This window comes from Pleurodeles waltl, chromosome 6 (genome assembly GCF_031143425.1).
Source record: "Pleurodeles waltl isolate 20211129_DDA chromosome 6, aPleWal1.hap1.20221129, whole genome shotgun sequence".
NCBI classification, from domain to species: Eukaryota; Metazoa; Chordata; class Amphibia; order Caudata; family Salamandridae; genus Pleurodeles; species Pleurodeles waltl.
Genome location: NC_090445.1, coordinates 1067871992 through 1067897415, shown reverse-complemented (window position 1 = coordinate 1067897415; position 25424 = coordinate 1067871992). Strand labels below are relative to the sequence as shown.

The following is a 25424-nucleotide window of genomic DNA, read 5'->3' as shown; positions in this document are numbered from 1 at the left end:
GCTGGAGTGTTTCAAGTGCTAGGTGCAAGTGCCAGCTGTATTTAGGCATTTCCAAAAATGTCAGACAGGAACATACAGGGAGGATGTTTTTGGTAATATTGTATATGTTTAAATTAATTTTATCTGCTAGCTTAAAATTGTGAACCCTTGTAATGGACTGTCATAAAGCCACAAAACAGCATTGAATAGTGAAAATGCTAAAATGGGTGTTCTCTCCTTCTAAACGTTGCTCACCAACATTAACACAGGCACAAGTAAATGATAATTACCTGTATTCTGTTTTATGGGCTCAACGTCTGGAACTGATATTTGTGTCAAGCATAAGCAGGTAATGCATTTTTTCCTATGAATCTAAACTGATATATTGTTTTCTTAACGAATCAAAGAAGCCCAGACACTTAATTCGCACTATACGCCTGTGTGGAACTTATAATCAGAATGTATATAATCATGTTTTGTGCTTACCATTAGGCCAGGTTTTACATTGTGAGGAAGAGATATCCTAATCTGCCTCATTTTATCAACAGAAATACAATATCTAACTATGACAGCTGCTTACATGAGTCCAGAAACCTGTTTTGTTGAGTCATCTGTATTTTGGCAGCCAATTTCTCTGACTATAGCCAAGAGGAGGGACTTATTTGTAGGCCCCTGCTATCAAGCACATAAGATAACACAATAGCAACTTCCTTGTGCAAAAGAGACTCTGTAAGGTATGACCCAGTGCAATTGTTCTGCACATTACTGTGGAATTCAATCCATCACAATCACGCTTTCTACAGTATTGAGACAGGGCCCTGTGCTACTGTTTTTGTGGCTAGCATAAGTGAAACCTTGTAAGGCAAATGTATCAGATGCAACTTATTATTGGTATTAAGATTCTACTACCTCCTTATCTTTCAATGGTGGTTAGACTCTGGTGCTCCAGATGTTTTCAGTTTTTGTTTTAGATACTACGCATCTCCTGTATTGTTGGCCTACTAAAGCACCAACATGATCGACTAGTGCCAAATGCATGAGGGAAAGCGAGCAGTTATTTTTACCATGTGGCAATAAAAAGGCCAGTGAAATGTATGTGGTTAGATTGCTGAGTAGTCTTGTGGGCAGGGGATTAAATCTTAGGTGAAGAACCAAAAGGCCCATCACACTTTCAACAAAACTATTAACAATGCCTAAACAGTATTATTACTTCTAGCTACTTCAGAATGTGAAACACTGAAAAGTTCTGGGTGTATTTACTCATCACCTTAGTATACCCACCGATCTTTGTAATAGGTGCCTAACCATGGAAGTTATCCTGTCAAATGGAGGAAACCACTCATTAAATTGCCTGTGTTGCATTAGTATTGTCATATTTTTTTTTTTTTATTGACCATGGCAAACCAATTGTTTTAGTTGGGGTGGCAGAAGACAAATGAAGCCATACTGAGAGCTTCGTAGCCTTTTTCGCTAGGCTTGAAAGTAAAGCTGGGAAGAAGTTAATGCAGAGGTCCAGGAAATAGAGAGCAAACTAAATACTCAAAAAGGAGAATGGTGAAAGCTGCTACCAGTCAGAAAATGTGTGCAGAATGTCAGAACTCTGTAAACTACTCTTGGCAGCTGTAGGAAGTTGGCTCTGTATATACTATCTCGAAGTAAGAGATAGTGTGCACGGAGTCCAAGGGTTCCTCATAGAGATAAGATAGTGGCAAAATTAGATAATTCTAATGCTCTATTTTGTGGTAGTGTGGTCGAGCAGTAGGCTTATCAGAGGTTAGTGTTGAGCATTTGTTGTACACACACTGGCAATAAATGGGGAACACACACTCAAACTTGACGCCAGGCCGATAGTTTTTATATAGAAAAATATATTTTCATAATTTATTTTTAGAACCACAAGTTAAAGATTTGGAGTAAATACATAAAATACAAGGTACTCCACACAGGTAAGTTAGGAACTTTGAATTAGAGCAATAGCATACATAGTTTTAGTAAAAATGTCAATAAGCTATTTTAAAAGTGGACACAGTGAAAACATCAACAGTTCCTGGGGGAGGTAAGTAATGGTTAGTTTTTCAGGTAAGTAAGACACTTACAAGTCTAAGGGCATAGGCAGCCCACCGTTGGGGGTTCAAGGCAAACCCAAAATTACCACACCAGCAGCACAGAGCCGGTCAGGTGCAGAGGTCAAAGAGGTGCCCAAAACACATAGGCATCTATGAAGAACAGGGGTGCTCGGGTTCCAGTCTGCCTACATGTAAGTACCTGTGTCTTCAGAAAGCAGACCAGGGGGGTTTTGTAGAGCACTGGGGGGGACACAAGTAGGCACACAAAACACACCCTCAGCTGCACAGGGGTGGCCGGGTGCAGTGTGCCAAGCAGGCGTTATGTTTGTAATTGAAATCAATGGAGTGACCCGGGGGTCACTTTAGCGGTGCAGGCAGAGCACAGGGGGGCTTCTCGGGCCAGCCACCTTCTGGGCTAGGCAGAGGGTCCCCTGGTGGTCACTCCTGCACTGAGGTTCGGTACCTTCTGGTCCTGTGGGCTGCAGGTGCAATGCTTAGTCCAGGCATTGGGTTCCTTGTTATAGGCAGTCGCGATAAGGGGGAGCCTCTGGAGTCTCTCTGCATGCATTGCTGTGGGTGTCCAGGGGGGTCGTCTCGGGCTACTCACGAGGTCGCAGTCGCTTGGGAGTCCTCCCTGTAGTGTTGGTTCTCTGGAGCTTGAGCCTGGGGCGTTCGGTGCAGAGGGTGAAGTCTCGCGCCTCCTGTGGGAAGAGTGCGTTCTTTAAAAGTTGCTTCTTTGTTGCCAAAGATCTTGCAGTTGTTGAGCAGAGCCGCTGCTCACGGGAGTTTCTTGGTCCTTTGGTTCAGGGCAGTCCTCTGAGGCTTCAGAGGTCGCTGGTCCCTGTCTGATGCGTTGCTGTTGCAGTTTTCTTAGGAGACAGGCCGGTAGGGCTGGGGCCAAAGCAGTTGCCGTCTCCATCGTCTCTGCACGGCTTTCAAGTCAGCAGTCCTCCTTCTTGTTGTAGGGATCTGATTTCCTGGGTTCTTGGGTGCCCCTAAATACTAAATGTAGGGGTGTGTTTAGGTCTGGGGGGCAGTAGCCAACGGCTACTGGCCTGGAGGGTGGCTACAGCTTCTTTGTGCCTCCTCCCGGGTGGGGGGGGGGAGGGAGTGAGGGCACATCCCTAATCCTATTGTGGGAATCCACCAATCTCTAAATGGAGGATTTCGAAAGGCAGGGGTCACCTCAGCTCAGGACACCTTAGGGGCTGTCCTGACTGGTGGGTAACTCCTCCTTGTTTTTCTCATTATCTCCTCCAGCCGTGCCTCCAAAAGTGGGGGCAGTGGCCGGAGGGGCGGGCATCTCCCCTAGCTGGGATGCCCTGGGGTGCTGTAACAAAAGGCATGAGCCTTTGAGGCTCACCACCAGGTGTTACAGTTCCTGCGGGGGGAGGTGAGAAGCACCTCCACCCAGTATTGGCTTTGTTCCTGGCCACAGAGTGGCAAAGGCACTCTCCCCATGTGGCCAGCAACTCGTCTGTTTGTGGCAGGCTGGCATCAGCCTAGCCCTAGGAGTCAGACTGGTATTCAGGTGGCATCTCTAAGTAGCCCTCTGGGTGTATTTTACAATAAATTGCACACTGGCATCAGTGTGCATTTATTGTGCTGAGAAGTTTGATACCAAACTTCCCAGATTTCTGGGTAGCCATTATAGAACTGCGGAGTTCGTGTTTGACATACTCCCAGACCATATACTCTTTGGCTACCCTGCACTTACAATGTCTAAGGTTTTGCTTAGACACTGTAGGGGCATAGTGCTCATGCACATATGCCTTCACCTGTGGTATAGTGCACCCTGCCTTAGGGCTGTAAGGCCTGCTAGTGCGGAAACTTGCCTATGCCACAGGCAGTGTGAGGTTGACATGGCACTCTGAGGGGAGTGCCATGTCGACTTAGTAATTTTCTCCCCACCAGCACACACAAGCTGTGAGGCAGTGTGCATGTGCTGAGAAAGGGGTCCCCAGGGTGGCATAAGACATGCTGCAGCCCTTAGAGACCTTCCGTGGCATCAGGGCCCTTGGTACCAGGGGTACAATTTACAAGGGACTTATCTGAGTGCCAGGGCTGTGCCAATTGTGAAAGCAAAGGTACAGTTTAGGGAAATAACACTGGTGCTAGGGCCTGGTTAGCAGGGTCCCAGCACACTTTCAATCATAACTGGCATCAGCAAAAGGCAAAACGTCGGGCGTGACCTTTCCTTGCAGCAGCTAAAAAATAAAAAAGGGTGAGTACCATAGCAGTCTCAACATAGGAGCAAATGCTGGGGTACTTGGCATACAACACGTGTAAAGAAGATCACATATTAAGGTCTTATAGATGTTACACCACCTAAACTCGCAATGTAATATTCTGCTTATGTCTCCATCACCTTGTACAAACCTTGCCTAATCCCAATTAAGAGGCAGCTGGATGGTGAGCAGGTGAAAACCAAAGGCAGTTGCCTACCATAAAGTCCCTAGATTTGAGATTTTAGGCAACTGCATTTCCCATACTTTATTTCTGAGACCACCAATATAAGGAAGAGAAATTCAGAGCTTGAGTAAAAGCAGTTAAAGTGTAACAATCAGCCATAATAGGCATACTGGCTAAGGAGAAAGTGTTTTTATTCAGGTAGGCGCTTCCTTCATATTCAAAGACAAAATAAGTGGATACATTTGCCACACGAGGATTGTTATAGTTTTCATGTGGTGATTCACTTGGAATCATTACTTTTGATGTGTGTGTAAGGTTAAAGGTCCTTAGAGCTTGGTTGATGCAGGAGGTTTTGAAGGTTACTAATGGTGAAGCAATAGACAACAACTTCAGCATTTAAAGGCACAAGTCCGGTTTGGAAAAGCATTTCAGAGTAAGTAAATCAAGCTTGGCCACCTCTTGGCACCACTATTATTGATATATTACATTGTTTTTGTAATGGGTAGAAAGATGTGGCATTTTATGTTTTGTTGCTTTTCAGTAATCATTTGATGTGAGCATACAAGAAATATTCTAAGCAAATATTTTGTCATCTCAGTTTTGTTTACCTGTTGAGCAGGAAAGGAAAATAAGTCATGTTAAGATTATGAGGTAATATTACCTGATGATTTTAACACAGCTGTTTTTATGATTTGTTCTAAGAGTTTAATAGTAGTGTCCATTCTTTTATGGTGCATGGGGAAGTAGAATTGTTCTTTTTAATCATTATGTACATTCATTGCTTTTCCATGTTATGTCTGGTTTTTAGATTGTTAAACCTAAAATGACTGCACAGAGTAATAAACGTGATCTGCATGACTTAATCTCTAGATAAATAATCTTCTGGACGTCATCCAAAAACTTATCCAAGACGTCCCATGGTTAAGATGGAGGCTGCTTCCAGTTATAATGTATGCTGACTGATTCTTGATCTTAGTCAGAAATAAATGCCTTAGAATTCATACTGAAATTCATAAATATCTTCTGGGTCAGTTATGAAAAACATTTAAAAACTCAAAACAGCCCCTGGAAAATGCCACTCAAGTGCCTTACTTTGGATCCTGGAAAGGCAAGACCGAGACAGTATACCAGACTAGTTGCTCAGAAGAATATGGAAAAATGTCTGGGAAATATGGAAATGGAAATCTTGTGTATTTACAATCCATAACTCAAGCGAAACCTATTGCAAGCCAGCACATGGCACAACAATCTGAGGGTTCAGCAGAAATTCACACATGTTTCAGCACAGATTCAGACTCAACACCCGTGGGTCTCACAGTAGCAGTGTGTGTGTTTGCACCAACTGAGATCAAATATAAGTTCATAATAATGAGAAAGTACAGAAATGAAGCACATTGGTGCAAGTGGAATTGATCAACGAATGTTAACCAGAAATGATTGGCAGTATTCTCATTTCTTCAAAACCAATGTTAAAGGAGAGACACAGAAACTAGGTCCTATCAATGACTGCTGTTAGATTTGATTTGGCTAGAGCAAGGTGAACTACCAGCTTGAGTGTATGTGTGAGGATGAGCACCATTAGAGGAATCAAAAATGCATGTATTTCGGAAAATCTTTAATAAAACAAACTGAACCATAAATATGTAATGTAACTCCAAGTCCATCATCTACACATGTATTGATAAGTACATTTTAAGGACTTAATGCTCTGTTGCTCAAGATGCTTACTTGAACATCCGATAAAGAAAAGGCACTGTAAGTTTATAACCAAATCCCTGTTAGTCACTGGCATTTCAAAGCTATTTCTTCTAGCTCGTCAAATTCTAGATTTGCCACAATGAGCTTTGTAGTATTGTCAAATACAAACAATAAGGAATTCACTGTCTACAAACAGCCCTATGAGTAGCTGACACTGCCGGCCACAAACCTGACAGTTTAACTCACTTTAACATTTCTAATACACACTAACAGCATTTGTTGTGCCGACATTGCTGTTCCTAAATACAAAAACGCTCTCAGTACTCATAGAGCAAATTATATGCTACCTAAAACAAGGTTTACTTCTTCAAATGTTATTTTGTACTTCTGTGAAGAGGCTCAACTCTGCATGTTTTTGGCATTACATTGCCCGAGGAATCGAGCAGTGACACACTGATGGGGCTCAAGGAGGCCTGGAACCTGTCTGGAAGTGCCGTTCCTACTTGAGTAAGATCGATGCTTATTTGTATGTGCATTTCTCCATCTAAATTGACATAATGGATGAAAAACGTTGGATTGGAAGACTGCCTGAGTGAATATTTGATAATATAATACCACAGGAAGCCTTTTTTTTAATTAACAATAGGAAGATAAATACCAATCCGATAGAGACTTCTAGTTGCAGATTCCTTACCTTAACATTTCCCCCAGGTGTCAGACTGGATCCGGAGATTTTTCTTGTAGCAATACCCTTGCTCGTCAGTTGTTGGCGTCGTAGTCGTTGTGATGACGTTGGGAGTAGTACATAGATGCCGCCCTTGCGCAGTGACGTCAGTTCTTTTCTTTCCATGCCACGCGCTGATCCAGAGAAGAGCTACCCTGGCTACTTTTGGCCAAATTAGACTGTTTTGTCGAGTTTTTCTGTGAAAATTTGGTGCGTCTATGATGTCCCCGAAAACTGGTTTCAAGCCGTGTGAGAACTGTAATTGTACGATGTCGGTGACGGATCCTCATTGGGTTTGTCTGTGGTGTCTCGAGCGCGACCATGACCCAAAGTCGTGCTCAGAGTGCTGGGCCATGCACCCGAAGGCTTTGAGGGACCGGTCCCTAAAGCTCCTGGCGGCTTGGCCATCAATTCCGCGTAGGTCCTGGCCACGCTCGAGAGGAAGGTCTCGAAATCAGTCACGGAGTTATCACCACTAGTCTTCTTCCAAATCCTCGGGTCACGATAAGAAGAAGAAGTTGAAGAAGTCCCATCGCTCTCTGACTTCGCCCCCTAGCTCTGCCAATGCGACGCGGGAGGCACGTCCACGCACAAGGCCTCCGTCCTCGGAGCCGGAGTCTGGGTCGGCTCCACGATTCCTCGAGTTTCCTGGAGCCGGAGCAACCCCGAGTTTTCTGAGGCCATGCACCTCATCTTTGGGCGGTCTGACCCCGACACAGCGCCTTTGGGCCCAAGGGGTTCAGCTGAGGGCCCTTCGGGTTCTGCGCCGGCAGCTTTGGCTCCGGCCACCGAGGTCACCTCTGGATTTGCGCCGGTCACACCCTTGAGGCCTTCCCCGGCGCTGGGTCGTTTGTCGACACTCCCAACGTCTGTAGTGCCCACTATCGACGTCAACCCAGTTCTCATCCCCGATGACTCGGAGTCGGAGCAGCATCAGCCGACGCCGCATTCAACTTCGATGGGGCCTATTCTCCCCAGGTCAGATTCGGGCCCTTTTTATTATGGGGAAGGATTGGAGGGGTCCCTGGACACTTATGAATACCAGGATGACCCTTCTATGGACTGGGCTCAGGAATTGGGTGAAGCCTGTGGTCTGGATACTTCTCCTGATGCTGGCATGCTGTCTCCTCTTACCGTGGCTATGGCAGAGGGAGCAACTTATGGTATGGTGGTCAGTAGGGCAGCTGAGGTCCTTGGTCTCGGGCTTCCCACTGTTGAGGTCAGGTCTAATCTCCTGACAGATGTGCTTCAGCCTTGGGTTTCTACTTCAGAACCCTTTTTTCTGTTTAATGAAGCCCTCACCAATGTCTTTTTGGGTACCTGGTCCAAATCCAGCACAGGGGCTCCTGTGAATAGGACTATCGCATGCCGCCATCGACCCGCTCCGAGCGACCCTAAATTCCTGTCCCAACGCCCGATGCCTGAGAGTCTTGTTATCCAGGCTTCCTCTTCTTCAGGCGCATTCCCTTCCGCACCCCCCGGATAGGGAATCCAAAAGGCTGGAGCAGTTTGGCAAGAAGTTTTTTTTCTTCCTCTAGTCTTGCGCTGCGGTCTGTGAACACCGCATGCCTTTTGGGCCGATATACCCACTCTTTGTGGGATACGGTTGCGCATGTCCTGCCGCAGATACCAGAGAAGGCCCATGCTATCGTCTCCCAAGCTGTGACCGATGGAAGAGATGCAGCAAAGTTCACAATCCGTTGTGGGCTGGACACGACCGACTCTCTGGGCATATCGTTTGCTAAGACGATGGCCTTACGACGCCACTCCTGGTTGTGTATTTCTGGTTTTTCTGGGGATGTCCAACAGTCACTCATGGACATGCCCTTTGGCTCACGTCTCTTCGGAGACAAAGTGGACTTGGCCTTGGAGAGATTCAAGGATTCCCGGGCTAAGGCTCGGTCCCTCGGTCTTTCCCATGTCCCTCACCCACCACAGTCCACTTTTTGCCCCTTTCCTAGCCACGGAAGGGGCTCCCTGTCGCGTTCTTCACCCAGCCACTGTGCCACCCATGCTGTTAAGCCTCTGCATGGCCGGGGACGCGGAATCCCACGTGTCCGTAGGACAGGGAACTAGAGGTCTGCCCAGTCCACCTCTGCCCCCGCTGCAGCCTCCAAACCCTCCTAGTTCGCCCCCTCATTCCCTTCAAGTTGGTGGCAGGATTCGCCATCACCTGCCCCACTGGAAAAACATCACCACGGACAGGTGGGTTTTGCAGATAGTTCGAAAGGGCTACTCCCTCCCTTTCGACTCTGCTCCACCAACCATACCACCATTCTTCAGTCACCTTCCAGAGGATCATTTGGCGCTTCTCTGCCAGGAAGTCGCAGATCTCTTGGCCAAAGGAGCTATAGAAAAGGTCCCTGTGCCAGAAGGAGGTTGTGGTAGTTATTTCCACTACTTTCTGATACCAAAAAACACCAAGGGCTTACGTCCTATCCTAGACCTTCAGGACCTAAACTACTTCCTCAAGAAGGAGAAATTCAAAATGCTCACCCTGGCTCAGGTTCTGTTTGCCTTGGACCCAGGAGACTGGATGGTAGCGTTGCACTTGCAGGACGCTTATTTCCCCATCCCCATCCTGCCTGCCCACAGACGTTACCCATGATTCGTGGTAGGTCGCAAGCACTTTCAGTTTACTGTGCTCACCTTCGGCCTTATCAGCGCCCCTCATGTGTTCACGAAAGTGATGGCGGTGGTTGCAGCTCATCTGCGCAGGTTAGGGGTCTCAGTCTTCCCCTACCTCGACGACTGGCTGTTGAAGGTGGACTCACCCCAGAAAGTTGTCTCCTACCTTCAGACTATGGCGAACCTCCTGCACATGCTGGGGTTTTACTATAAACGTGACGAAGTCACACCTGACTCCCTCTCAGACGCTCCCTTTCATCGGAGAGGTTCTGGATACAGTGAAATTTTGGGCTTATCCTCCCGAAAGGCGAGTCCAAGACATTCAGGCTATGATTCCAATCTTTCAGCCTCGGTCTTGGGTTTCAGTGACACTGACTTTGAGGCTGCTGGGCCTCTTGGCCTCCTGCATCCTGCTAGTAACACATGCCAGATGGCATATGCAGGCTCTGCAGTGGGACCTGAAGTTCCAGTGGGCGCAGCATCAGGGGAATCTCTCCGACATGGTCCACATCTTGGAGGACTGCGAAAGACCTACAGTGGTGGCTTTCGAATCCACATTGGGTCCACGGCAGATCTTTCTCCCTTCCCCAACCAGATCTCTCTATAGTGACAGATAAGTCACGTCTGGGTTGGGGTGGCCACATGGGGAGGCGGAGATCAGAGGACTCTGGGCTCCGGCGGAATCTGGGCTCCATATCAGTCTTCTGGAGCTCCGGGCGATCAGGCTTGCGTTGAAAGCATTTCTTCCCTCTCTCAAAGGGAAAGTAGTGCAGGTGTTCACGGACAGTACTACCACCGTGTGGTTTTGCATCAAATTGGGTGGAGTAGGGTCCTGGACCCTTTGTCAGGAGTCACTACGCCTCTGAACATGGCTGGACCATCAGGACATTACCCTGATGGTTCAACATCTGGCAGGCTTCCGCAACGCCAGAGCGGACAAACTCAGCCGTCGATGCACTGTCGATCACAAACGGCGTCTCCATCCAGGGGTGGCGCAAGGTCTCTTTCAGCAGTGGGGAGAGCCTTGGTTAGATCTGTTCGCCTACGCATACAACACACAATGTCAGCTGTTTTGAGTGTTGGAGTTTCAAAGGCGGCTATCGCTCGGAGACGCTTTTCGTCTCGAGTGGAACTCCGGCTGCCTTTCTGCCTATACCTCTTCTGCCCAGAGTTCTCAAGAAAAACAGGAATGACCAGGCCCAAGTCATCTTAGTGGCTCCGGACTGGGCACGGAGGGTATGGTATCCAGAGCTATTGAGCATGTCCATCGATCCTCCACTCAGATTGCCTCTTCGGGCGGATCTTCTGTCGCAGCAACAGGGGACGGTTCTTCACCGAACCTGTCCAACCTCCACCTTCATGCGGGGAGATTGAGCGGTGACAGTTGACTGCTTTTGCCCTTCTACCCGAAGTCTGCAATGTTATCTTGGCAGCCAGGCGTCCATCAACCAAAACTATATGCCTGTCATTTGAATAAATTTGTTGATCCCCTCTGTCCGAGGTTCTTCTGTTCATTTGTTCTTTGGCCCAGCAGGGCTCTGCTTTGGACACCCTTAAAGGGTATTTATCTGCCATTTCAGCCTTTCTTAGGCTACCTGATCAGCTCTCACTCTTTAAATCTCCTATTGTGAGTAGAGTCCATTTATCATGCCTCAGTGGGACCTCAATCGTGTCCTTACCTATCTGATGTGTATTCCCTTTGAGTCAATGCATAATTGTCCCTTGAGGCTCCTCACCTTCAAAACTGTCTTTCTTGTTGCAATCACCTCTGCTTGCACGGTGAGTGAGCTTCAGTCCTTGCCTCAAAGCCTCCATACTTGTCTGTGCACCCTGACAAGGTAGTGTTGCACACTGAGGCTTCTTTCCTTCCTATGGTGGTTACACCCTTTCATGTAGGCCAGTCCATCACTCTGCCTACTTTCTATGCACCCCCACATCCTTCCCATGAGGAGGAGAGACTCCACCCTCTGGACCCAAAAAGAGCGTTGGCGTTCTTCCTCAATCGTACTAAAGATTTCTTGGTGGACAATCAACTCTTCATTGGCTATGTGGGTGCGAAAAAAGGGAAGGCGGTGTAAAAGCGTACCATCTCTCGATGGGTGCTTCTTTGCATCAAAATGTGCTACGCTCTGGCCAAAAAGCAACCTCCTGAGAGCTTGCATGCTCATTCCACTGGAGCAACTGCTGCTTCCACTGCGTTAGCATGCGGAGTTCCTGTCCTGGATATCTGCCAGGCAGCTACGTGTCTGGACAGTCCGGTCCGTCGGGGCGGCTACTTTGGTCGTTTTGTCCTACAGGACTTCCTAGTATGATCTTGGTTCGCAGCCCACCACCGAGGATGGCATTGTTTGGGTATCTATTCTAAGGTAAGGAATTTGCAACTAGAAGTCTCTCTCAGATGTACAAGTTCCTCACCTTCGGTAACGATGTATCTGGTAGACATATTCTAGTTGCAGATTCCTTACTGCCCACCCATCCTCCCCGATTGTGAACTGATTTCTAGGGACAGGGATTCCCCCTTTCAGGTCCTTAGCTATGGCGCACCAATCTCAGTGTTCTTAGCGCTCTGTGCTTTGGCGTGGAAAGTAGTTAAAAGAAACTGATGTCACTGCGCGAGGGCGGCTTCTATGTACTACTCCCGACGTTATCACAGCGACTACGACACCCGCCACCTACTTGGCGCGCAAAGGTATTGCTCGAAGAAAAATCTCCAGATCCAGTCTGACGCCTGGAGGAAATTCTAAGGTAAGGAATCTGCAACTAGAATATGTCTCTATCAGATATGTTGTTACCGAAGGTAAGTAACTTGTATTTCAGGTTGAATGTAGATTTGCACACATCAGTGAAAAATATTGCCTTTCATTCCTAATGTTCTCTGAGATATTTTGGGTGCCAGAACATTTTTTGTTTAGCCTCTTCATGTTTCTGATTATGTTGTGACCTTTTTTGGGTGCACTGTGTCTTCCAGTCCATGCCTTTTCATGTTCCTTTGCTTTTTTTCTTCCCTTATCTCATTTCCCTGTGACTATAATTAATGTTTTATTCTTTTTATTGCTCCAATCTTCATCAACTGACAGCAGCTGTCCAACCAGGTCCCCGAAACAAGCCCTCTGGTATTTGGCACTGTGGAACATACTTGTATCTCACCAGGTCCTCTCCATTCATTGTCCATTGACCAGAAACTAGGTATGTTGACATTTTACTTTGATAAATAAGTGGTAAAGAATTCTGGAAAAATATTTGTATTTTTATTTTGTTAGAGACCTTTTCTTCTGTTGCCCAATCCTTTTGTGTATTCTATATGTGTTGAAGGTCTTTTGTCCTCTCACAACTCCTTTGGTATTTCGTAAGTACACTGTCCAAATGCACCATATGTATATTCATTCATTCAGTTAGCTTTCAGTTCGGAAAATCGAAGCCCTCTTCTATTTCCACTGATTGTAAACTATATTCCCTGGTAGCAAGTACAGGGAGCTACTCTTAAAAACTTTTGAAATAATGCCTAATACTTTTTTTCGTCAGCCGATCGTCCCATATTTATGAACATATTAATTACTTTGCATACACACAAGATCACTGCACTCTTTTGTGAGTCACCTGAAAATTACCCTTGCTAATTTGAGCCATTTCTGCAAACATCTAGAATTATGCTTGGCATGAAAATAGCAGCTAGACATAATCGTCCCTGTTATTGTCACTACTATTCACTACTAGAAAACACCACTAATAAGAACATCTTCAGAGTGAAGACTTTCAACGTCTGTTTTTCGACTGTCCCTTTGTTTCAGAGGCCATAGTTTGGTACCACTCAGTGGATCATATATCCAGGAACACTAAATATTGCATGTGGGTTTTTTAAAATACTTTTTTCTTTAAAAAATAAATTAAAAAAATAACACAAAACAAAAAAACTTGATTTTGACTAAGATTTTTTGCCTTACATCAACTCCTTTTGTTGTTGACTTTAAGTGTTGTGGGGTAAGGTTTTTGACCCTCGAATTCTCCTTGAATTTAAAAACAGTAGAATATCTCTGCATACATATGTTATCCTTGGAACAAATTTCAAAATCTAATTTTACATTTTGAAAATCTCATTTAAACAAAGAAATCATGTATGTAAAAGGTAATGTTTTCAGTCTTTTTTTGGATTTTCATTTTTTAAAGGGCACCATTAACCCAAACAATAATTTACCTGAAAACATCTTTAAGACGTGAAATGCAAAACAAGAAATGTTGCACCATTCTGGGCTGTGAACAGTGTGCAAGAAGATGCATTGTCCCGTCAGACGATGCAGGTTTGGCCAGGCAAATTTGATCTTTGTTATACTTAGATTTGCCAAATATTTCAGCTGCAAAATATATTTTTATTCTCATTCTAATGCATTAAAATGTTTTAATTATGTTTATGGTGAATGTACCATGGAATTGTTGCTTATGGTATACCAAGCTAAAATTACTCACACAGTAACTTACAGGCTCAATGAAGAGTTTCCACTTTAATTTGTTCTATTGATAAAATGGAAGGGCCTGTATTATTAAATATATTGTTTGGTCTTTGTAAGAATATCCCACTACCCTTGATATGTTTGGAATTTGGTTTGAAATTAAGTTTGGTTGTAGGATTACATTTACCTTTATATTGAGTGTTCACAATTAGTTGAGTGAATTTAGAGTCAATTGAAAGTTATTCATATAGATATAGTCACAACTAAGAAGTTAATATTTGTAGCATGTGTTGGCTGCAGATACACAAGCTATGCACACTCCTGCTGTCTACTGTTTTGCCTGGATTTTGCAACATGTTTTTCTCTAGGAAGTCTTTTATGGTTAGCAATGCATCTCCTCCTCCTCGAGGCATTGCACATGTTCAACGGGGCCTTGCTATTTGGCTCGGAGCTCCTTGCAGCTTTGACGCCTTGCGGCTTATGAATGCCTAGCAGCACAGAACACTCATTACTCAACAAATTTAACCAATACAGTTTCCGGGGACGCCTGAACTGCTCAGGACTTTGTTCAAAACATAGTTTATTCAACCAAGTTCGACAGCATTGCCTTAGAGACACCCTTCGAGAATGCTCGTCTCTGGGTGACGGAGGCCAGAAAGGAGAGGCTTTTTGCAAGTGCCCTTGATGTAGGGCGAAATATGCTATCACCAACAATGTCTTCTACCTCTTCCTGTCGCTGGAACACCGAGAACAGGACTGTGCAGCAACCTGTTCAAAAACAAGAAAACCTTACGTAACAGAAGAGATCAGACCAGCCCATCCCATGGACATGGCAGCAGAGGGGGAGTTTTCGCTGAAGAACATCAACTCGAGGACACCAAGGCCGAGGTAAGAGAACAAGAATATGTGGAGGATGGGGTTGGATGTGTAATTGCGAACCTTCACTAAGTCAGCTCTGGCGAGACCAGCGAGGGAGAGGAGTCAGAATTACAACTTCAAACCACCTTGCACAAAGCTCCACTGCCAGAGGCGGGAGCCAGGAGGAAATTTACACCACGCTCAGAGTACGATCGACCCACCCAAAACAAAAAAAAGGCAGTTGCAAAGCCTCCCACAACACATCAAGGTGCACCACAGACCTTGAGCTGTGGTAGACACTGAGTCAGACCCTCGGAGCTGAGACAGGACAGCATTTTATTGATCCTGATTGGGCTTTAGGGCAAAGGGGAGACGCATGGAGCTGACACAAGGCCAGCATCGATGCTGAAAAAGACATTGACTCTGGCACACATCGGCCCCGAAACACATGCACCCTGCATCAGCACCAAGCAAACACTCTGAGGCACAGCACTGCTCAGTGTTCCATCATATGGAGCCGAAGCAGCCCTGGACTCCGACAAAGGGGAAAGATCATGGCCATGCCTTGATGCGCGAAGAACAGTTGACATGGACCATTACAAAAACTAAAGTCTTCCTCGCAATGAAAGTAGTGACTGAGAAGCAGTCAAAACCAACAAAAACGCCCATGCCTCCAGAAGAAGGCAATGTCTTTGAGTGGCTCAATGAGCTCATGCAAAAACGCATACAAGATGTTGATAGCAGCACAAAAATCACCCACGAAATGAAGAAAAGATTTGGACGCCCCAGCACCATTGCCAAAAAGGGTGGTAACAGAGAGTAGGCCACAAGCCTCATGCCACCAAGCTTGCCAATGTTACCAGACAACAGGTCACCATCGCCCCCACACAAGTCACAGGACATGGCCAGTGATCAGGACATATATTTTTCGGAATACCAGGGGGAAACACCACAAAGACCAAATACATGGGATGACTATGATGTGGTCCTTCCAGACTGACGCAGAGCCACCCATTCCTGCAAAAGCATCTCTGCCAGATGACACCATGTGTTATCACAGGGTCAATCAAAGGGCAGCGGAACACAACAAGCTACCGCTACATACTGCAGAGGAGGATACCAACTTCCTGGTGGAACCAATATCCAAGGCACAGCGTACTGTGCAGTATCTGCCAATGATTTGCTCTATGATTAGGGTCTCTAAAGAAATCTTTAAGGAGCCTGTAAAATCTAGGGCTCTAATGACAAGGAAAGTATAAGGCTTCTCCCTCAGACCCTCTCTACATCGGAGGACACCTTAATGCAGACTCACTAATGGTAACCGAGCAACAAAGGTCTGCTTCACAATTTACAGAGGACTTGCCACACCCTGCAAAGCAAGAGGATAGAGATCACCTCTTCGGTCTGGACATTGATACATAACTGAAAAAAAATAGTAAAGACACCGAGACCGCAAAATTAATCGGAGCTTTGCAGTCTACATCACAAAAGCACCAGCCCTTTCGGAGATACCACGGCAGATAGGCCTCAAAGAATAACACCCCATGGACCCCAAGTTACGAGTGACAGCAACAGCAGTACCGCCAACAGTCGGTAAAATGTTATTAGAGAGAACATTTTAAACAGAGAGGCAAGGGGAGAGAAACACCCACTAAAGGAGCCTCTACCACCAAACAGTGACTCACCAATAATACCCCTGATCACGCAACACCTGTTGTGGGAAGGCATACAACTCTTATCAGTTTTAGCCAGAGGTGACATCAGACCAATGGGTGTTATACATCCTCACACAGCGATATTGTCTGGAGCTCAAACGACCACCTCCAAATATCCCACCAAGAAAACACGTACTAAATTCACAGCGTCTACACCTGCTGAAGGGAGAAGTAAAGACATTGCTACAAAAAGGAGCTGTAGAACCTGTCCCATACAAATTTCTCAGACAAGTATACTCCCTATACTTTCTAATACTCAGAAAAGATGGCACGCTCTTTCCTGTGCTGGACTTAAGCCCACCCAATCAATTCATCAGTTCTAAACACTTTCACATGGTGACACAAGCTATGATACCACTTCTACAAGAGAGCGACTTCATGGCTGCACTAGACCTGAAGGACGCATACTTTCTTATCCCAATCCGTCCGACACACCACCAATTCCTCCAGTTTGTGATAAGTGGACCTCACTATCATTTCAAAGTACTACAATTTGGGGGTAAAAACAGCCCCATGGTGGTCACCAAATGCTGGGCTGTAATATTTGCACATCTAACAAAGGAAAATGTATGCCTTCCCTTATCTGGGCGGTTGGTGGATCAAGCGTTTTACCAATGTCTACAGGATACCCAAACAACTATACATCACTTGCACAAATTGGAATTTACAATAAATGCTACCAAATCCCATCTACTGCCGCTCCTGATACAATTTGACGTTGGAGCCATACTCCATCACAGCCAAAACTTATCCCATTCTACAGAGTGTTCTCAATCTCCAGAACCAACTGTTGTTTTTTTTTTTTCAGCCACATCATTGTGTACCAGTCAAAATGGTGATGCACCTTCTCGGAATGATGGCTTCTTGCACTGCGATAGTTCCACATTCACAACTACGTATGAGACCCCTACAAGAGTGCTTGGCATCACAATGGTCACAAGTGGGGTGCATTATGGAGGATCCAGTGTTGGTAAAGCCCGAGGTCCATCAGGCACTGCAATGGTGGGAAACACAAAATACACAAAAGAGAAGAGCCTTCAAGAACCCAATCCTGCAAGTGACAATAACCATGGATGCATCACTCATGGGTTGGAGTGCTTACATAGAGCACTTTGTGGTGCTGGACAGTGGTCAGCACAACAACAAACATTCCATATCAGTGTTCTGGAACTACTAGCCATACAGATGGCTCTCAAAGCATTCCTATTCAACATAACAGGGAAGAATGTTCTATGCACAGACAATGGCAGCAATGTCCTACTTGCTGAAACAAGGAGGTACACATTCATGGTGGGTATCCCAACTAACACAAATCATATGGAAATGGGCCATCAGACACAAAATCAACCATCTGGCACAATGCATACTGGGGGTAGACAACTCATTGGCAGACCTACTGAGCAGAATGCAACAAGTCCACAAGCGGGAAATCCACTCTCAAACTATACATACATGCTTCCAGCAGTGGGGGACTCGAACATCACTAAAGATGATACTTGTAGCTCCAACATGGGCACGGCAACAATGATACACAACATGCCGGAGCTTTCCCTAGTAGATCACAACAAGCTTCCGAACATTCCAGATCATCTCACTCACAGTGAGGGCAGAGTCAGACACTCAGTGTTCAACAGCTCAATTTCCAGTCTGACTCCTGAAGTCGTAGAATCTGGTTACCTACAAATGCCTTCAGAATGTATGGACATTCTAAAGGAGACCAGGAGTCCTTCCAAAAGTCCATGTTACATAGAAAAATTGAAACTCTTTCTTCACTATTCCCTACAAACAACATAAATCCCTCAGCACCATCTAAACAACAACTCGTATGCTACTTTTTACATAATCAGAAATCAAATTTTGCATACACATCATTAAGACTGCACTTAGCAGCAATTGCTCCATACCTACACACAGAAAACATTGATCACTTTTTCACGTACCTGTTATAAAAGCTTTTGTGGAAGGACTCAAGAGTCATTCCACCACGTACACCTATTATATCTTCTTGGAACTTAAATATTATGTTGACATGATGAATGTTTGCGCCATTTGAACCTATGCATAAATGTCAGTTGCAATTCTTAACATGGGAAGTGGCTTTCCTTGTTGCAATTACATCACTAAGAAGAGTAAATGAAAAATATGCACTGACTATTGAGGAACTTTACTTCCAAGTTCAAGACAAGGTTTGACTGTGCACAATCCCAAAGTTCCTGCTAAGAGTCGGATCGACTTTTCACCTACATAAAACATTGGATTTACTGGTTTACTTTCCAAACCCAAAAACAATTGCTGAAAGGGGATTTGCATACACTAGTTGTTAAATGTGCCCTTATGTACTACGTGGAAAGAACAAAAACACTTAGAAAAGCACAACAACAAATTTTTGCTTTTTCAAATCCGAGGAATGGAAACCTTATTTCTAAAGCAAGAATCACTAGATGGATAATTAGATGTATAGAGATTTGTTACAGCGAGGCAAAATGAACACCACCCACAAAGCCAAGAACTCATTCCACAAGGCAAAAAGGAGCATCAATAGCTTTTTTGGGAATTATCACTTTAGCAGACATTTGTAAAGCGACAATATGGACAAATCCACACATTTTTACAAAACACTATTGTGTGGATGTACAAGCCAGACAAAAAGCTCCAGTCGGACAAACTGTTCTACGCACATTATTTCTGGCAAATGCTCCATCTCATGCCTAAAGCCACCATAAGAGGAATATTGATTTTATAGTCTATGTACGACGTGTTTCTGAAGCCAACACATGCTACAAATAGATCATGTTACTTACCCTGTAAGCATCTATTCGTAGAGTGTAGAACTGCAGATTCACATGCACCCTCCCACCTCTCCAGCAGGTATTAAATGGTGGCATATATACACAATGCATTTAAGAATTTTTGACAGCAAATACTAACTTAGCAGACTATAACTTAACTTCCTGAATGGTAAGGAAAAAACATAATCTTACAAAGGAACCATTGAACATGCTCAACTCCTCCAGGTGGAGGAGCTACGATGCACAACGTTAACCATAAAAGACTTCCAAAAAAAACAAGTTGTAAAGTCCGTGCTCAGCACTAGATGGCGGTGGTGTGCATAGCATGTGAATCTCCAGCAGTACACGCTACCAATAGATGCTTACAGGATAAGTAACATGATCCTTCAGTAACACTCTGTTCGTAGCATGTGGGGCTGTAGAAATACATGCTGTGCACGATTCCAACTTGTGTTTCTTCGAAGAAGTATTTTTGAGTCACAAGGTCCCCATACCTCCTCTGGTCGTTAATGTGCATTGGCACAGACGCCATTGTTACACTGGGTTTCTCCCCTATCTGGCTCACATGTTATTGAGCATGCTTCCAGTCTCTACGCGTTTTCTGGCTTCTGTTGAGACCTTGAGTCCGTTGCCTTTCACCGCGTCAGAGAAGACTTTTCTATGCATTTCTTCAAATGATGACTCTGCCATTGTTGCGTGACTGGGACCCTCAGGCCATCTGGTACTCTCTTCTATGCTTGTGAGAATGAGCTCCCGAGGTAATGGAACAGATGCCCTTCAAGAGTTGCCCTCAGTGCTATTCTAAAGACCCTTGGGCTGATCTCAGCACTGTATGCAAACTTGCCTGTCGCCGGAGCACGACAAGAGCAGCTAAGACTGTTGATCAGCAAGAAGAAGACTGAGTCGGTGTAGAGCACGATTGTGGCAGCAGGATGGGTAAATCCTCCTCAGCAACACTGGATGTCTTCAGTTAGATGGCTCCTCTCGGGCCGCGAAAGAGGAGGAAGCAATAAGTGACTTGCCCAAGATCCCAGCACACCAGCCCAGTTCTCAGTTCATAGATTCTGATGTCCCAGAGTCTGGTGCGGAGGGATTCCTGGAGGACAAAGAGGCAATCACCTACGATAAAGTAGAGATTGTACTCCACACTCAAGGAGAATAACTTGTTATTGGAGACACTCTCGAAGACAGAGTGCTCAGTCCAGTAACTCCTGATGCTGAAGTGGATGATTGAATCCGCCCCTGTGATCTTTAAAGAGACTGTATAATTGTGTAGTGACACCTCTTATTGAAAAGAAATACAAACTGGACCCCTCTGACCCAATTTATATCAGGGGGGCATGTATCCCCAGATTCGTTAGTGGTGACCACTGCTAGAAAGAGCGCAGCAGCCTGGGCCACTGGGAACTTCTGCTTCCTGACATGGAAAGCAAGCAGATCAATGTTGTGGGGAAGAAAGTAGCGTGGGTGCAGCCACACACTGGCGCATTGCTACCTTGGTAGGCCTCCTTTCTCACCATGAATAGGCCCACTGAGTGGATATTGCAGGGCTTCTTCTGCATCTCACTTATCAGTGTGGTAAATGGGAAAAAGAGCTAGAGAGGAAGGCTGTTTCTAATGCAACCAACAGATGTACACTACATGCTGCAGCAGCCATGGGAGTGGACTCCTCAGTCATTCTTCGGCACCACTCCTTGCTCTGTTTGTCCGGCTTCAAGGCAGAGACGTAACAGCACCTTGTAAACCTGCCTTTCAATGGCGTAAACCTCTTCAGGCTGTAGCTTGGCATTCTGCTAGAAAAGATGAAGGTCACAGAAAACCCCAAGTTGATAGGTGACCTTCAGATGCCTTCCTGCAGGGTCTCCTTTCACAGGTAGTAGATTAGAAGTGGCTTGAAGCCATTTCACCAGACCAAACCCAGACCTATTATCGGCAGCTACAGAGTTTTTACCCACATGGTCGCAGGGTTTAACACTGGGCTCCTTTAGGAGGGAATGGGTCCAATGGCCTAGCCAGAGGTACTCCTAGTAAGAGAGCCTCTACCTTCATGAACAGACTTCGCCTGCATCCCTTGATCACACAGCACCTGTCGGGAGGGGTGGAGGGATAAATGTAGGTATTTCTTCTCCTCTGGGAAGAGATCTCCACAGACCAGAGGGTCCTATCAACCATTGATTAGAACTACTTCCTGATTCTCATCTTTACCCCACCAAACATCCCACCTCTCACCTTATAGGATGTCATCTCCCATGCTGCAGCAAGGCAATTTCATGGCTACACTTGGCCTTAAAGTTGACTACTTTCACATCCCTATCCATCCAGCTCATTGGTGTTACCTCTGGTTCAGGGTAAGGGGTCAGCACTATTGGTTCAAGGGTTGCTCAAGGGTTTTTACCAACTGCTTAGGGGTGGTATCAGCTCACCTCAGTAGGTGAGGAATTTGCACCTTTTCCTACCTCAACGACTGGCTGACAAGTAGACAGGAATGTCAGACCGCAATCGCCCTTCTGCACAGTTCACAGTAAACACCTCCAAATCACACTTGGAAACTCTTCAAATTCAACTCTTTTTAGGGTCAGTACTAAATTCAATTATGAGCAAAAGTTTCCCTAGCTTCCAAAGGGTACAAACATCCCAGCAGTGCACCGCTCTGTTTCAGCCACTATGTCCACTTTCAATTCTAACTGTGATGACCCTTCTGTGAATGTCATCCTGAATTGCGATAGTGCCCCCAACCTAGAATCGATATGCACCTGCTTTATGAATGCCTCTCCAGCCAGTGATAATAAGCGGAGGGTCAGTTGGAAGATTTAGTGTTGTGGGTAAGGGCCAGCACCAATCACACTCTGCACTGGTGGATGAGCAAAAATAAGTTGCAAGGCAGGCCCATTGCAGACCCAGTTCTGCAAGTGACCATTATCACAGGTGCATCTCTAGTAGGCCTGGGAGCACACCTCAAAGACATAACAGTCCAGAGTTTGTGGCCACCTCATCAGAGTTTGTGGTCTCCACATCAACCACTTGGAACTGTTAGACATTGTTCTAGATTTCAAAGCCTTTCTTCAACACATTCAAGTCAAGGTAGTTCTTGTGTGCACAGATAACATGATGGCCATGTTCTACCTACTGTAGCAAAGAGGCACTCACTCCCCGTAGTTATCAGCCCAGGACAGCTAAGCTAGGTCTGGGCCATCCATCATCAAGTTCTACTCCTGGCAGAGTAGCTTCTGTGAGTGGACAATGATTTTTTAGACCTGCTCAGCAGGATGCAGCAACAAGTCTACAAATTGAAACGCCATCCTCAGGTCTTACTCCCTTACTTTCAAAGATCATGCACCCCAAACATAGACCTTTTCGCCACACACACAAACTCGAAATGCCCCAAACTTTACCAACAGGATTCCATACCACCAGTCACTGGACAATGCTCTGTAGATGACTTGGTCTGGAATCTTTGTGTTCACTCCCTTCCCACTATTACACATGTAGTTTGGAAGCCCAGGCAAACATTTCTGAGACTCATCCTGGTTGCTCCAAGGTGCCCCTGGTAATCTTGGTTCTCGACCCTTCTGGAAATGCAGTTGCCCCACATGAGAAGCGTCCTAACATACCAGATTTTCTCACACAATACCACAGCAAAGTCAGACATCTGGATATGAGACAGTTCAGCCTGCTGATTTGGCTCCTGAGATCCTAGAGTTCCCTTACCTGAACTTTCCTCAAGAGTGCATGGACAATCTAAGGGAAGGGAAGCCTGTAAGCCTATTACATGCACCTTCTGTGCAGCTAAGTGGAAGTGTTTTGTCCACTATTGTTCTCCTAAGGATATAAACACTCTTACATCTACAGTGTAAGACACTATTTGCTACCTCCTCTTCTTAAATAAGGCAGGGTTAGCATACAGATCAATTTGGCTACACTTTGTAAAAAAAAAAAAATTTGTTATTGGTTTCAATGAAATAAAAACAAGAAAAACAGAAACCATAGCCATCTACAACCTTTTGGTATAAAGGTGCAAAAATATAGTTTGTCCCTAAAATAATACAGGAGCAGTACACCTAGTTATCCAGTATTGGATCTTTCATAGATTCACATGCTTGAATCATCCTCGTCATCAAAGTGGGAGTTCCACTGTATCTTAGGAAAGCAGTATGTAGGAGTAACCATAGGCTATAATGCTATAGCCTATCCATGTCCTTTTGAAAAGAGAACCAAACTTGGCCTATGACCAATCAGGTGCCAGCACCCTCTAGAATACTCCGAAGAGAGGCTCCTTCCCTCAGATTTTCTACTACATGTTATGTGAAAGGAGTCTCCCTGAGCTCCTCTCAGTATTTTCCTCTCAAAACCAACTTTCTACTTCAGAAAATGTCTGATACTTCCAAAAAAGACCTTTTTTGCCCTTTTAAAACCTGCGGCAATACAAGGCTCCATGTGGATGATCCACACGAGGACTGCTTGTACGTCCTGTTCCCCAAACATCAGGAGAAGGACTGCGAGATCTCTCACCTTCCCAGCTAAGCCTTTGAGGGACAGAGAAGGAAGACTTTTACTATGGTCGCAAGCAAAATCCTGTACTTCAGATGAGGATAGCGACATGGCTCCAAAGCCTCAAAAGTCAAGATCTTCTGACCAGGGGTGTTCTGAGAACAGAAAGTACAATAAATGCCATCATAAGGACCCTTCCAAAGATAACTCATCCAGCCACAGCACGGTCAGCCTCCTCGCAGCTGTCCTCTCCATGTCGTAAAAAGGAGAGTCTTCATTGCTCCCTCAGAGCCGTTGATATCTAGAAAAACAGCACGTCAGTGGAAGTCAACGACGACACTACCATTGATGATGCTGACAACCACAACGTCCACGGCGGCCATAAAAAAAAACAGTCTCTTTGAGGGTGAGTGACAGGGTAGATTTATCTTCACCATCCAAAAATAAATTTTTGCCATTGACGACAACCTCTGAGCCGTCGAAGTGTCCTGTGCCATAGGCGACCCATCCATCCATGCAGCAATCGGCGACAAGACCCTCAACGCTGAAATCCTCATTGACACGATCAACGACTACACAGTCGTCAACTATACCACTGGCATTACCTATTCCAAAGGAAACGGTGCCACAGTACACTTTTGTTCCCACCTCTACAGGCTCTCCTCATCTCCATAAGGCAGTCACGATTACTAAAGTTTCCAGGCCTACCTTACGTCCCGACGATACATCTTCTAGCAAGGTATCAACTTCACTGCCTAGTTATCTCTTAGACTAGGAGGAATATGATGATGAGGGACCTTTTGGAGACGTACACGGGCCATCTCAGTTGCGCGTCAAATACCAAGATTACGACCATGAACAGCAGGAATATGAATCCTACTACTCACCCCATAGACGTTATTACAAGCCGATGCAACATCAACAGTTGCACAGTACAGTGTAGATGACTGTTTCCCTAATTCAGGATCTTCAGTCCATGCTTTAGGACTACAACCTGAGGTTCCCGGATTCAGCTCTGGACCAACCACAACAACCTTCACAGCTGTAACCTCACTTTCCGGTTACACCAAGAAGCATGCCTCCACCTCCAGCAGCACCTTGGTTTACGCCTATCTTTACGATAGCTGCACATCCCAGGAAAGACAACACCTCAGACGAGAAGAAGGAAAAAGGAGAAATCATTAAGTGACCAATGGGATGATGATTATTTGGCCCCCACACCATCACCAACCTCTCCATCCATCGGACTCTCCTCCTGAGTATCTAGGAGAATTTCATAATTTGCTGGCTAGGGCTACCACACGTTTTCATTTGCAGACATCTGTCTCCCTCTCAGATTGTTGTCTCCATGACTTTAAGGAGCAAGCAAGAACGTCAGTAAGGGCTATTCCCATTATTGATTACATTTGGAGTGAAGGCCTAAAGATAATAAAAAAAATTAAAAAAACGCCACAGTCTCTCCAGTGCCACCTAAACTGGGTAACAAATATAAGGCTACTGACAACTATCCAGCCTGTTTAACATGACATCCAAAGACAGACTGTTGTCTCAAAAGGTGCCCAGAGGCGCTCTAAAAATCCACCTATTCCAGCTCCGACACACAGAGGGCAGATGAATATATA

At 45.4% G+C, this 25424-nt stretch overlaps 1 protein-coding gene across 13 annotated transcripts in view; it reads left to right on the top strand.

Annotated features, from left to right (window-relative positions):
• The window catches only part of EIF4G3 (eukaryotic translation initiation factor 4 gamma 3), a 906783-nt gene that overhangs the window by 443754 nt on the left and 437605 nt on the right, over nucleotides 1-25424 (top strand). For 7 of the 13 annotated variants that reach the window (XM_069240074.1, XM_069240071.1, XM_069240069.1 and 4 more), the window contains one exon: nucleotides 12585-12693. In XM_069240074.1, coding sequence (XP_069096175.1) covers nucleotides 12585-12693 — 109 coding nt within the window. The remainder of the gene's footprint in view (nucleotides 1-12584; nucleotides 12694-25424) is intronic. The other 6 variants (XM_069240075.1, XM_069240067.1, XM_069240065.1 and 3 more) reach the window with 1 other exon arrangement.